Genomic DNA, 15000 nt, shown 5'->3' on the forward strand with positions numbered 1-15000 from the left:
GGAAGTTTGTACATTCAATGAAATGTTAGTGTAGTTTGAACACCTAAGTTAATAGCCTTATCACCAGGCTATTTAGAATATTTTCAAATGTATGCTTCTGTAATGCAGAATCTGCATGCTGCAATGAATGCCTTGGCAGTTTTCAATGGTTTTCAATGGTAAGTTAAAACATACCATAGAGTGGAAAGGGTTAACATATCATATTTAGCCCTACAAGTAGGCTATGCAACATTCTACAAACATACGGTGCCATGAAGTCATGGAAAATACACTTTGCGTCATGAAAAAGTCAGGTAAAAGTTTTCAAATGTTGTCAATGAAAGAGTTCGAACTCTGGTATAGGCTTCTGCAGACTGGTATGCAACCAGGAATGTGAAGAATAGGTGGGGAACCTGCTGTGTCATTTCTCACAGGTAGACTGATACCCTTGCCTTTCTGTGTGCTGGCTTGTGTTACACTGGCATGGCTGCTTTAGCTGCTTGGTGATGATGCATAGCGGGACAGGGTTGCAGTGGCTGACTCACTCCAGAGGAATGACTGCCACCATAAAACTGAAACAGAAGTGAATATTTTCATTACTGCTCCTGAGTGAAATGAGTATGATAATCTGGTCACAGTTTATGTAACAATTTAACCGTTCTCCATTAAAAATAAAATAAAAAAGAGGACGTAGCAGTATAGGTCTATTCCAAACATTGTGCATTTACAGTACACTGTACCTTAGAGTTGAGGTGAACACAGTACCTCTCCTCACCTTGTGCGCAAAGGTAGGCTGAAAGAAAGGGAGGGAGAGAGAGAGAGACACACACAAGCCTGGAGAACACTGGATACTGTCTGTACTGACGGTGTAATGACCACAGTGAAAGCTGAAATTTGATAGCCACCCTGAGCCTTTCATGAGACTGTACTATATATGAGAGAGACTATTTGTGTGCGTGTCAGTCAGTCAAATAAGACAAAATAACAACCATTAAATAAGACAATGTAACAAGCGTTTCTTCCTGCAATACCCCGTTCCATTTTGGTCTTGAATAGAACAGTACACTAACTTACCGGTAATCACACGATGTGATTATAGCCACATAGGGGGCCAATATAAAATGTCCAGCAAAATACTGTACTTGGGGCTCAATACTGGAGCTTTCTTTTTCATTTTGCAAGTCCAGCCAGCGACTGAATTCTGAGAGTGTGCCTGTTTCCATTCAGGAGGTCAGTTGCATTGCATGAGGTAATACACTTGTTTCTCATTCATCCTGGCAGTCTGTGGTCTGTATTTTCTGTGAAGTTTGGAAAGGTGTCTGGCTAAGGTGTGAATTGGCTCTAATGCTGACAGAAGGACACAGACAATGGGAGGTGTGGATGGAAGCAATTTCAGTTGTTTTGTTGTGTCCTGTCGCTGGAGACATTATCAGGAGGCAGACTTTGTGGTCTATCTCTTCCCCACCCCCGCATCAGTAATATTGCAGTCATACACAGCCTTGTTGGCCATTTTGATCTTGTGAAATGGCTTTCAACTCTTGGCTTTGCTGTGCATTCCCTATTGACTGCAACCAAAAACGCTTGCATTGTGACATCCTGTTGGCAGCTGGCATACTGTACCTAAATTCGATATTCAAAACATTTGAATACATTTATTAAATGTGTAATTTAAAAAAAATAACTAATACTGAATAATTCGGCTAATGAATTTTGAAGAAATAATAATGAATGATGTAAGGTTAAGGGGTGTGCAGATAATTCAGGAAATGGGTAGTGAAGTTGCTTGTGACCTTGGTATGTTTCCAGGACCACAAAGGCGGCAGGTAGGTCACCCAGCCATCCTCAATCCTCTTTACCAGGATCCTCCTGAGGGCATTCTAGCATAGCCTACACAGCACCCACCACCCCCTGCTAGGCCAGAAGAATGGAGGACACACAGCCTTATTAGCCTACTGCAGCACAGTAGGGTTATGTGTAGGGCTAGGAAATACATTAAAATATATACACTGTGTATATATATATATAAGTGTCTTGGAACAGTTAATTGTAACCCTTAAATTATCAGAGATCAAGAACGTTGCTACTAATCATGGTTTAGTATTGGTTGGAATTTAGCATGAATTCAGTTTCATGAATCTAGGTTTTTTTCTTTAGAATTTTATGCATTGATTGCACTGTATTTTTTGCCATATTGCGCACCTCTAGTTCTGTGCTCGGTTCACTTGCACAGTTTTTTAGATTTGCTGACAAACGGGCTTCATTTAGAACCGTATCACTCTGGTACTTTGTACATGTTGTTGCGTCTTGTTTGTGCCTGTGCTGATGAAAGCCACCACTGTTGTTTTCACATACTTGTGTGGTGGCAGAGAACAGACGCATGACTCAGTCTCTGGAAAGAGAAGTAGTTCCATGAGTGGGACACGCACACACATCTTCCAGGTCCAGAGGTTGGTCTGGTACAAGCCTTGTGCGTGTGCGTGTGCGTGTGCGTGTGCGTGTGTGTGTGTGAGTGTGAGTGAAATCAGACACTTTGGGCACCACCAACACAGATTTTAACTGAACTTAGTGTGCCTTAAATAGTGGCAAGGTACAACCCCAGAACTGCATTTTCATGAATCTGCCACCAATAAAAGAAACGGGCTAAGAAAGTCTTAAGAGGGTAGGCCACAATACACCCATTCATGATTATATCAGTCAATTTAAGTTGTACAAAGATGATCTTGTTTGAAAGCTCTTTTCTGGCTCCATGCTCAACAGCATGGACCAATGGACCAAATACATGGACATATTTTCAAGAAGTGTGGTCTTTGGTTCTTGAGTCATTGTAGAGCTAATAGATTTTTAGTTGTTTATTTCCAGAATTCATGCTACCCATTCAATAATGTTTCCTTTTTCATGAATACTTATCACCACCATCAACTTCTAAGTATTCATTAAGACTGGAAAAAATACATTTTCATACATGAAAAGGGGGATCTTCTCCATGGTCCGCCATTTTGAATTTCCAGAAATAGCCATTTTTAGCTGCAAAAATGACTGTACTTCGGCCATACTATAAAATATTAATTTATTACTTAGTAAACTTTCATGAAAAGATAAAATTTGGCCTTAGACAACACATTTTCAATGAGCAACATAGTTGCAGTACCTTTTTTGACCATTTCCTGCACAGTGTCCCTTTAAAGGTTGTAATGAAGTAGTAATAGAGTAGTGTTAGAGGAGAGTACACCACCTGACATGAGTACCCCAACTAACACACCACCCAAAATGGTAATGCTAATTGGGGCAGCGTATCAGGTGGGGTAATCTCTAACACTACTCCATTTCTACTTAACTACAACTCATTTCACCCTATAAGCTAGAATGTGGAAACGCCATATTTTCATGTGCTGTTCAAGACATTGCTGGCTAGGTTTAGACAAGATATTGGCCACTTAAAAATATAGCTCTTTTGATATTCCATTTTGAACATCTCATGATTGATATTCGGATGATTGTTATATTCCATAAGGTTTATGTCATTTGTAGAGCCACAAAAGAGCTTCCAAACAACAAAAAACAACATTGTGTGACTTCAATTGACTGACATAATCAAAGATAAATGTATATTGTCCTACCCTCTTCATTAAAACATTTTTAGTCTGTTTCTCTCTCAATATTGGTGTCAGATTCACAAAAAGGCAGTTCTGGGGATCTACCTTGCCACTAAAAAGGCACACCAAGTTAAACTGAAAACTGTGTCAGTCGGTCGGGCCCCAAAGTGTCTGATTTCACATGAAATGACCCCATGGTATCAGAGCATTGCTTTTCCTTTCATTTAGTCCCAAGCGGATTGGGTTATTAGCCCTCATGTCGTAGGCAGGCTATTCATTTGTCCCTTTTGTGCACGTGAGTGAAAACGGAATGTGGCATTATGACTATGCACAAGCGGATAACTAAAAGTACTGTAGCCTTGTAGCTTAAGGGTTGGTCTTCAATATCAGCTCCAGTGCAAGGCAAGCTGAGCTTTTAATTCTTCATTCTAGCTCATCGGAGCATGCTTGTGCTGCTGTGTGCTGCCCTGGCTTGGCCTGGGCTGCTGTTACCCCCTCTTCCCACCCCACCCGATCACGTGAGCTGGTTTGGTTTGTTTGTCACAGGAGATCAGCTGACTGACTGGGCTGAGGTGGGGTGGTGTAGGGTTGGGCGGGGTAGCAGTGTTGAATTGGGAGCGCTGATGTTGGCTAGGCCCAATGGCTTAATATGTGAAGGCCTTTTGTCGGCTGCTGGTTAGGCAAAGTGCAGGCCAGCTCCAATGTCATTAAGTTCGTCAGGGGGTGGGGGGCAAGCAGCAGGAGAGCAGCTGTCACAGTAGAAGCAGCAGCAGCACCAGCAACAGTAGCAGCACCAGCATTGTGACGGAACACGGTTACCGTTTCTATGGTTACGCTGGTAACAACGGGAGGTTATCTGAGTGATCAGAGGAACACGTTGGAAATCTGAAGCTCTGGACAGCAGCAGCAGTGGGGACGCCAAGCGCCCTTTTGGACTGTGGACCCCATAGTAATGTTTGGTGTGATGTGATGTCCCTGTGACCCAGGACTGACTGAGGACACTCACTGCATTCTAGGAATTGATTTAGCCCAGTTTTGATCCCTATGTTGCACTTTGTGTTCCCCACCTTGGTCTTTTTTTACTAGGTGAGGCAGGACTTGGTTGAGAGGCAGTATAGAACAATGTAGGCATCAGGTATCAGAAATTAAAGGCTTTCTTTCACTGATATTTTTAAGGTCTAAGCTTATTTTAGCTGACATATGTTAGGGTCAGTCCATGCCAATTGAACATCTCTTTATGCACTTGTCTTAACTTATTCTGAAAACATTGGGTGTTCCTTGGACAACTAAGAGAAAGGCTTGAAATCTCCTTTTAGGTGAAGTTGTGTCCGTTTTTGCCCTTGCAGCTCTGTGTGTTTTGTTCTGCCATTGTTTTATCGAAATGTATTATGTAAATAATGGTGGGAAAAAGCCCCATGAACACCAATTCAGTTGCCTCATTGTGTAGAGTAGACTATTGTGTCTGTTCAGTGATAAATTGGCCAAAGTACAGCAGCGGTTGAGCACATTGGCCCCCATGCCCAGGGCCCGTGGTCATGAACATCTGTGCCAAACAAACATGGTGACGTCTCACCTCAGCACCTTCATAGTGCTTTTTATTTTTCATCATCATCCACATCACTTAATCACCCTCCTTCCTTTTGTTCTCCTCTTTCCTTCCTAATCCTCCCCCCAACAGACATGGCTGCAAGTGAGCGACCTGCCGCGGGAGGTGTATCAGCACCTGGCCCGTTACGTGCCCCAGATCTACTGCAAGGGCCCCAACCTGAACCCCAAGAGCGAGGAGCTGCTGGCCCAGCTGCTGCTGCAGTCCCCGCTGGAGTGGTACCTGTGTGGGGAGGATCCCGCCACGGGCCTGACCAAGCTGGAGCAGAACAACCAGCCCTCACAGCTCTGCGGACACGTCTTCAAAGTCGGGGAGCCCACCTACTCGTGCAGGTATATGCATTTGTTGACGCCTACACTTACATACACACTAGAGTGTGGCTCGGGTCGTATTTTTCTGTCCGAGCCCGGCCCTAGCCGACAGAAAAGTGATCGACCCCGACCCGAGCCCGAGACTATTTAAAATGTTTGTGTCCGAACCCGTCCGAAGCCCGAGACCACTGTAATAACAACAGAACCTGTGCGCAAGCAAGATTTTCTATGTGGGCTCCTCCATACTCAAAATAGCACGTGATAAATAGCCAAGATAGGCAAAGACGTTAGGATGAGGCAATTTGCAGTAGCCTAATTTAGTTACGCACGCATAGTAAGTATAAACACACACACACACACACACACACACACACACACACACACACACACACACACACACACACACACACACACACACACGTGACAGCGCACCTTATGTTTCCTTCGGTTAGACTAACCAGAGATATTGGGTGCGGTGTCCAAATGCATGGGAGGGGCGTGAGAGGATAAGAAAGGCGAAAACTAGGGAATACGTTTTGGATGCAGTCAGCACGCTATCGAAGCATTTGTTAGGCTACGTTACTGTTAATGCAAATAAATCCCCGCGAGTCCTGTGAAGCTGCTGCTCCTTGTCGTTAAGAAGGATGGGCTATAATTTAACCCAGAAGAACCTGTTCGGCCCCCAAGAGAATGTCATTTCCCCTGATGTCACCTGATGACAAATCAGGAAAGGTTGCACGCGCATAGTTACAACTGTACAGTAAAAGTGACAACAATTAAGAAGAACCTACGTGAAGGACATGATATGTCACAGCGGACAAAGTAGTAACAGGAAACCTCTCCTACCTTACTCCACGTAGCTTGTGCATCTTCTTAGTTATCCATATTATGCTCCTTGCTAGCACATGCTGGAAATGTAATCCTTGGCGAACAATGCAGTGACAAACTTCGTCATTTTATGTTCAACATTCAAGACAGCCTCGGCATGCTAAAACATGGCCTAGGCTACACTAGGCCTACAACAAAAGACCACGCGTCCGCTGACAACTGTTGATTTGGCGCTTTTAAGAAAACAAGTTGACTAGGCATCCCTACTCGGCTGACTGGGAGTGAGCGTCCATGTCGCCACTGGTAACTGGCGCGCGCATACAGCCAATAATAATCACTCGCACGAGTAGCCTACCAACATTTTCATTTATGCATATTCAATTATTTATTTTTTAATCACAAAACTGCCGTTTGCATGAACTGAAACGTTTCCTCTGGTTGCTTACAATTTTCACAATGTCTGTTTGCTTCAAGCCCGAGTCCGACCCGAGTCCGACAGATATTCTATTTTTTTTTGTCCGAGCCCGGCCCGGCCCGTCGGGTTCCGACCAGGCCCGTCGGGCTTCGGTCGGGTTGCCATGCTCTGATACACACACACACACACACACACACACACACACACACACACACACACACACACACACACACACACACACACACACACACACACACACTTACCTGTAATTACACATGCCATGCGGACTGTCAAGTGTGCATGCACACAAACTCAACTTGGGAGGTATGCGACTGTTGTGCACTGACTTAAGTGGGTAAGCCTCCTTCTCATGCAAGTACTGGTAAGTGGTACATCTCTGCATGCAGACACATGCACGCACGTGCACACACATGAATGTCAGGTCACTTAAGTGCGCTTGTATACTAAGTCAAACACTGGACACAAACATGTACAGAAAATGCACTCAAGGCTGAAAGGTTTAGAGCATTTTGGTGCCTGAACGCGTAGGACAGGTCTGCATTTCCTATTAGTCATAGTGACTTTGAAATGTCTGGTGCTTTCAGGAGTACAATTTCCTTCTGACTTGTACACATATACTTGCATGTATACACCCCACCAACTTACAACACACACACACACACACATGCAGACAGTACTATCTTACACTCATGGGTCACTTTCACAAAGTCAGTTTTTATGTCCCGCAGTCAATTTATTTTAGCACTGATGAAAATCAAGCTGCCTGCTGGGCATTTGTCATGTTGATGACTCCGGTTGTCTGGGTCGGCTTTAGGTCAGTCCGCCAGTAGAGCAGTAGACCATGCCGTAACGTCCACAGGGGGGGAAATGCCGTCATGAAATGTCGCAGCAGCTGGCTTCACGTCTCACGTTTCTTTTTTAAAACGACCAATCGTGTCTCTGGTAACCTTGGCAAACGATGTGAATGAGAGGGACACTTGATTTGCACGTACAATGGAGAGCTGAAAGCCTCGCTGATAACATGTCTTTTTGAGACGACCAATAGCCTCTCTGGTAACCTTGACAAACGATGTGAATGAACGATGAATGATTCACAGTATTGACGGTATCACTTGGTTTACAGTAGTTGATGGAAAACGGCAAGCAGTAGCTTAGCTGGTATCGCTTTTATGCAGAGGGCCCTTGTTGAAACGTGAAGGAGCTGCATGCGAGATGGATATGGATTTTTCTGCGTGGCGCTTTTGCACAATAGTAAAGAATGAAGGGTAGTGTTGAAGTGGGCCTACTGGAGTATAATGGCTGTAGTGTTTTGAGTGCCCTTTGCTGTCACTCCTGCTTCATGTTGTGCCGACATGAAATGCCGCCGGGCAGGGCTTGACACTGGCACCTGCCAACTAGCCAAATGCTGGTGAAACTTGGCTGTGGCTGGTAACAAGTTCAGTGTCACTAGCCAATTTGCCAGATAGCTTATTCTATGGTATAACATATCAGAATAGCATACTTTCTGCACGTTGCCCCTTGTGTATCAACTGTTTGTATTTAAGTTCAAGAAAAAGCTCAGGTACTCAGTTTCTATTTGTTTGTTTTACTTCCATGTAGAAACCCATGCACTCATCTTCTTGCTTTAAGCACCTCATCTTCTGAGGTTAGATGTACAGTGTCATGATAAAAAAAAAAAATCTAATTTGTGGCTAGTAGAATAGCTGGATGGCTAGTGACTCGGGAGAACCACTAGCCACAGTGGCCTGCAAGTGAAAAAGTAAATGTCAAGCCCTGCCGCCGGGTCTTTTCACTGCAGTGTCATGCAATGGCAGAATGTGTTCCCTTTATCAGCATGGCAGCAGTTGCCACAGAATGAAATCAGACGGATGCAGATAAAATGACACAAGATACTGTATTTCGAAAGGGAATCTGTGAAATTTTGTCATCCAACCTACTCAGATGAATGTAAAACCTGGATTTCACCCTGCATTTAAGGATTATTTTGAAGGCAGCCACCTTTACAATAGACCCCACCTTCACTAGGTCCCCTGGAAATATAACTTAATTGTTTTGCAAATGTAATTTCTAACATTTCTCCACAAAACATGTCATATTTCATGTGAACGTGCATGATGTTAAAATGATGTTGTGGGCCGGATAAGACCCTGCTCCACCCCTGCTCTATAGTAACTGCACACCAGTTTGTCAGTGAAGTTAATTGTGTTGCCGTCTGCCAAATGTAATGTAATGTGTTGGAGGGAAACTATGACGTTTTGTTTTTTATTTCTTCTTTTACTTCCACCTTTGTTGAGAAGACGGCTTTTCAATCTATACAATTATAATGCTGTGTTGCTGGTCTGTAGACTATGTCCATGAAAGGAAATGTCACTGAAGCTAATTGAAGCTCTTCAACAGTACTTGTAGCCTACGTATAGACGCCTACAGAGATGATGGGGCATTTAAGGTGTTACGCTTAGCAATCCTTATTCAACCAACATTTTAACCACTCTAGTCAATGCTCATAAGGAGTCCTCTGTTGATTTATCTGAAATGTTCTGAACAATTTAAAGTTACTGTATAGCCGTCAAATGCTTATATCCACAATAACGAACCAGAGAACGTAAACAAGTGTCAGGCAGAGGGAAATGGTTAGGGAAATACCTAACACCTGTACGCCGGTACAGCTCAGTGATTTAGTGCAAGTTCAGTGAAGTGAAAAGGGTAAGTGCACTTTTACAATGTCTTCACGATGAGCCTACTCTTATAGGTCACATATGAGTTGTGTATGTGAAATAGAAATGTCATGATGTTCCCCCTCGTTACTGCAGTATTGTCTTATTGGCTGATCATGCAGACAAGGGAAAAAGGAACTGTACTCATTCTGTGTTACTGTCTTCACATTCATTTGACTAAGATCTGGGTTTTTCCAGAGTGTTTTGGAAGGGGGTTTATTAGTACTTAATATCTTGCTTTTTTCCTGCTCTAATGAACTGTGTCAATGGACCTGGCCCTAACACACACACACACACACACACACACACACACACACACACACACACACACACACACACACACCCACGCATGCACTGGAGCATTGAACTAGGTCAATTTGAGGCCGGGTTAAGTCTTGGTAATCTCTGAGCCTGAGGAAGTGTGTAAAGGGCCTCTGTGTGTCTCTGCTTCACTTTCCTGCTAATCCACCCTCTTGTTTCTCTCAGGCACTAGAGCTGCACTCACCTGCTCCGGTGATGATGTGGGTTGGCCCTTCACTCCTGTCTTTAGTGACCTTTAAAGGGGTCACCATGAAACTTTTGGCGTTGAAAAGTTTTTACTTACGTCAACCTTGCAAAGGTTTCATGGTTTCCTTTAAAACGGTACTTTGTGTCTTCCTTGCACACATCGGCAACAGTGCTTTCCCTAAACACATTGGCAAGACTAACATGAATGTGTTCGGTGGCCTATATCTGTGAAGATTTTCAGTCTCTCAGGTCACTCAATCCAAAGAGTTTAGTTGTAAAGAACTAGTGGTGCACCAGAGGAAGTCTTGGTTTCCAAGGTTTCCAACTTTACTCTGAAGATGTTTCCTAGGTTAGTAACTTGAGTTAAAATGTCTTGTGGAAGTTGTTTGGTGCAGAGAGGACTAGAGATGTTGAGGTTGACCACAGCAGGGGGATCACAGACAAGGTACTGAACTGTTGTAAAATGTCAAGTAATGCACCACTCCCCCAAATTATGTATTTGAAGTCCAGATCATATCATTTTTACATGTATTTTTTGTGATCAAATGTTTATATTCCCCCCAAAAAAGGTGAACACGGTGGAGAAAGAAGGCAGGAACAGGGGAGACACAACACAGTAGACACAAACAAACAAACAAACAAATAAAATGGACAAAAGAGTCTCTTAAAGAGTCAATAACTTGGCTAGAGTTCTTTCCGATGCACCATTTATGAATGCTGTTGAAACGCTGTTGCAAATTTGGAGACTAACCCACAGACTAAAAACTCAAGTCACAGCCATAGATGACTGCAGAAGATGCATTAAGCGATGCATCATATTTATGTGCCGTCACATGGTGTCTCTGACATGGGCATCTGCCGATGATGTTTAAACACTGGCATGCAAAGGAGCTTAGTGCCTCAGCCAAAGCTATGAAAGCCACCCCAATAACACGCTTCAAATTCAAATCTACACAAATAGGGATGTACCAAACATGCACCAGAAAGATTACCAGCTAGACACTTGCTGGCCTGTGATGAGTTATAGTTATACAAAATGAGGAGTTGGAGTTTAAGAAGAAAGGAAGTATATATTGTGTCCAAACAAATGGAATTGTATGTGTGGTGGACTCTGTACTTTTGCTCCAAAAATGGCTGCACAAATGTTCTTTTTTTCCAGGCGTAAGAAGAAGCATGCAAGTGTGTATATACACACACACACACACACACACACACACACACACACACACACACACACACACACACACACACACACACAGGCATTGGTTCCATGGGACATTTAATTCGGAATTAACCCCATTTAATTCCAAATAACTTAACTTAATTCCGTTTTGAAAACATCATGTAAACACTTCACAATTCGGAATTAAATGAAAGTGCAATGTAAACTCCACAGAGGTATTTTAATTCTGAATGATTAATTATGAATTAAAAACGTCATGTAAAGGTGGCCAGTGTCTTGGATATGGATAGCATGAATACACAGAGCTAGCCTTGCAGTGAGCACTGTTGTTTTCATCCCATATCACAGGCATGGTAAGCCAGACTGCATTGTTTTGCGGGTGAGGTGTGATGCTGTTTTAGGAATGGCACGAGATTGGTCTAAGCACGTTGTCACGCGAGCGTGGTTAACATCTCTGCGTCAGTTTACGGTGCTGTGTGAAGATGCTGGTTGTCCCACTCATACTCGTGTGTGTGCGTGTGTGTGTTTCTCTTCACAGGGACTGTGCTGCTGACCCCACGTGTGTGTTGTGTATGCAGTGTTTCCTGGGAAGCGTGCATAAAGACCATCGCTACAGGGTAAGGAACACACACATACACACACCGTGTGCTGTCTTATCGGAGTACTGCAGTGTACGGCTCTAACATGGCATTGATGTTTACTGTTTAAGTGGTATACACGTCTATCTGAATCTGTTTTGGAAGGCCCTGAAAGGTGTGTGATTTCCAGCTGCCATAGAGTGTGTGTGTGTGTGTGTGTGTGTGTGTGTGTGTGTGTGTGTGTGTGTGTGTGTGTGTGTGTGTGTGTGTGTGTGTGTGTGTGTGTGTGTGTGTGTGTGTGTGTGTGTGTGTGTGTGTGTGTGTGTGTGTGTGTGTGTGTGTGTGTGTGTGTGTGTGTGTTAGGGCTGGGCGATATGACGAGACATATCGTGAGGACGAGAGAGACGTGTCTATCGTGACCTTTCTCCTCTATCGTTTATATCGTGATAAAAAAATATTTTCATTATTACAGCTAATACACATTTTAATATAATTTCACCTCATAATATAGCCCTTTTATGATTGTAAACATGTGCAAAAAATAATTTTAAAACTACTTGTGGGCCAAACTAGGCTATTTTATTGTTTTACTCCCATTATTTATTTCTGGTCGTATGCTGTCGAGAGAGTGCACGCAGCCAATTCAGTCTGTTTGACTCAAACTTTGAGTCTGCAGTCACTCCTCGGTTGGCGCCCCCTAGAGTGCAGTACCCGGAAAAGTGTCTTTGCCACTGCCTTGCCAGCTAACGTGACGAGCACCGGGCAGCAAGCGTGCGAAATAATCATGGCTGGAAAAAGGCGTTGGACAACTTACCAAAAATGAGCCAACTAGATGCTGCGGTGAAGTTTGGCATTCCTACCTGCGCTGTTTTGTATATTCTGAGCACGAGACCTCCCCCCCGAGCCCCCCTCCCCCTTGCGCTTCTGTGAAGCGCATCTCTCCTACACAACCGCTGCTCAACGGATCTCGAAAGTAATGGAATTGAAACGTTCCGTACGACGCACTATGGGCTACACATTTTGGCCGGTGATGAAAACAGTTATAAAGCCCTTCGTGCACTTTCACTGGGACTTCTTGTGAGCACATCATTCTCTGAAATGTTTAACTTGACCCTCTGTAGCCTACTTGGAAATCCACCACCATTTTTCAGCAGAGGTAGGCTAAAAGTTAAAGTGACTCGATGCTATGATGCTGCGCATGCCATTGAGTCCCAAACAGTTAGGTTTGACTTCTGGGCATGAAACGGTTTTGCAAATGCAATGCCCTTTGTTGTGTTCACTGATATATTGGTAAAAATACAACAAACAGAATTGTTCCTCGACAGCAACCAGCGTGAGTCAAGTGATTATTGGGAAGCATAACGTGGTTGGGGACAACGCTGGTGGGGACGAGAGCAAGCAATAGGCTATTGCGTGCTGTTTATAACAAGTTCTTACATAGGCTATTCACAAATACTTTCAGCTTTGTTCAGTTTCATATTAGGCCTACTGGTATTTTGTAACATTAAGTAGGCCTATTTAAAATGCGCTAATATAATTTACTGACTAATTACAGTCATTTTTTGTCAGACATTTTGTCCAGTCACATTTTATTTTGCCGGTCATTCATGCCAATGTCCGGCCACAGTTGGCTAACGTGAACCTTGCTGTTTATGGCCGCAATTTGCGCATCTGTGGTGTTCTTGGTTCGTGGGACTCTCACATTGGGAAACGAGATGACTGGTGAAAACAGGCAATGAAAGATTTTTTCGACCCTGTCCGCCAAACTGGTTGATTATGTTTTTTTTGTTTGTTTTTTTAAGGCTATATCGATACATATCGCTATCGTGATATAAAATAATCCATATCGTGATATACATTTTTGTCCATATCGCCCAGGCCTAGTGTGTGTGTGTGTGTGTGTGTGACTGTGTGATCAGAAGCCCGTCCATATGGGCATGCAGCTTTCACTCAGCAGAGGCTCTCAGAATCACCTTTGATCTCATTAGTGACCAGGACACACACACACACACACGCACACACACACGCACACAGTCTGGTGATGAGGACCTGTATTGAAAATTCACACAGACAAGGGGGGGACCTGTGAATCACTGTAAAGTAATACACAAACCCTGGCACACGCATGCATACATACACTAATAGGGGAGGAAAGTAGTGCCATAATTGTGAATGTGTCTGTCACTTGCTCGTGGCGTGTAAAGCTAGATTTATGCTTCGGACGCATAGCCTTTGCGTCCGTCCGTCTTCTGTCTGTGCGAGTCCACGCCCCCCTCGCAGAGGCTCTGCGCCCGTCGTCGAGTGCCTCGAAAAATGTCTAACTATCCGTCGGACGGACGCGGAGGAAGCAGACAAGAAGGCGCTATGATTGGTCGTCTCGCTACTTCCTTGTTCTTGTGGCAGCACAATGCCGGTAGTTTGCGAGAGCAGAGGAGCTGTATTCTGTTAAAAACTATATTAATGCCTTGTGTGTAAATGTGTGTAAATACACAAAGCTACAAGCTAAGTAACAAACAATGCATCAGTTGAACACTCGGCACAATGCCTGCGGTTTTACCATCATAGCTTCCTCCACCGAAAGTAAACACACATAGGCAGAATCAACTGTCTTTACATGCTTGCATTTTCTGCTCGTGAAAACAGACTGGGTATGTCAAATAATGATACCAGTACATTGTCTTTGCAATTTGTGTGTAAAATACCTAACTAACTGGGCTAGAAAGCAACATTGCTTAATGACCGCAATGCTTTCAATGTAGTGAAGGTAATCGCGCAATTTCAAATGTGGCTCGCAACGAGATCTCGGACCTCGCAGATCTCGCAGATGCATGAATACAAAGTTGGTTCGTGGCCACTCCCACGCGACTTTTGACGAGCGCAGTTGCAGAAGTCTAATCTGACCTTGTGTGTGTGTGTGTGTGTGTGTGTGTGTGTGTGTGTGTGTGTGTGTGTGTGTGTGTGTGTGTGTGTGTGTGTGTGTGTGTGTGTGTGTGTGAGTGTGTGTGTGCGTTCATATGCCAATGGCAACCTCTGGGATAGTGGCTTTTGTGACTGCAGAGACATAGACATTGATCTGTGTGTGTGTTGTGCAAATGTGTGTGCCTATCTGCAGATGACAACCTCCGGCGGTGGTGGCTTCTGTGACTGTGGGGATGCAGAAGCTTGGAAAGAGGGCCCTTACTGTCAGAAACACGAGCCCAGCATCAGTGACAGCTCACAGGAGGTACACACATTATTTTTCTCCCTCTCTGTCTCACGCAAACGC

At 43.9% G+C, this 15000-nt stretch overlaps 1 protein-coding gene across 1 annotated transcript in view; it reads left to right on the forward strand.

The window, feature by feature from the left end:
• Nucleotides 1-15000, forward strand: part of ubr2 (ubiquitin protein ligase E3 component n-recognin 2) — a 56415-nt gene that overhangs the window by 2031 nt on the left and 39384 nt on the right. Inside the window, exons 2-4 of the mRNA XM_063191141.1 lie at nt 5251-5510; nt 11696-11774; nt 14848-14958. Coding sequence (XP_063047211.1) covers nt 5251-5510; nt 11696-11774; nt 14848-14958 — 450 coding nt within the window. The remainder of the gene's footprint in view (nt 1-5250; nt 5511-11695; nt 11775-14847; nt 14959-15000) is intronic.

This window comes from Engraulis encrasicolus, chromosome 24 (assembly GCF_034702125.1).
Source record: "Engraulis encrasicolus isolate BLACKSEA-1 chromosome 24, IST_EnEncr_1.0, whole genome shotgun sequence".
NCBI classification, from domain to species: domain Eukaryota; kingdom Metazoa; phylum Chordata; class Actinopteri; order Clupeiformes; family Engraulidae; genus Engraulis; species Engraulis encrasicolus.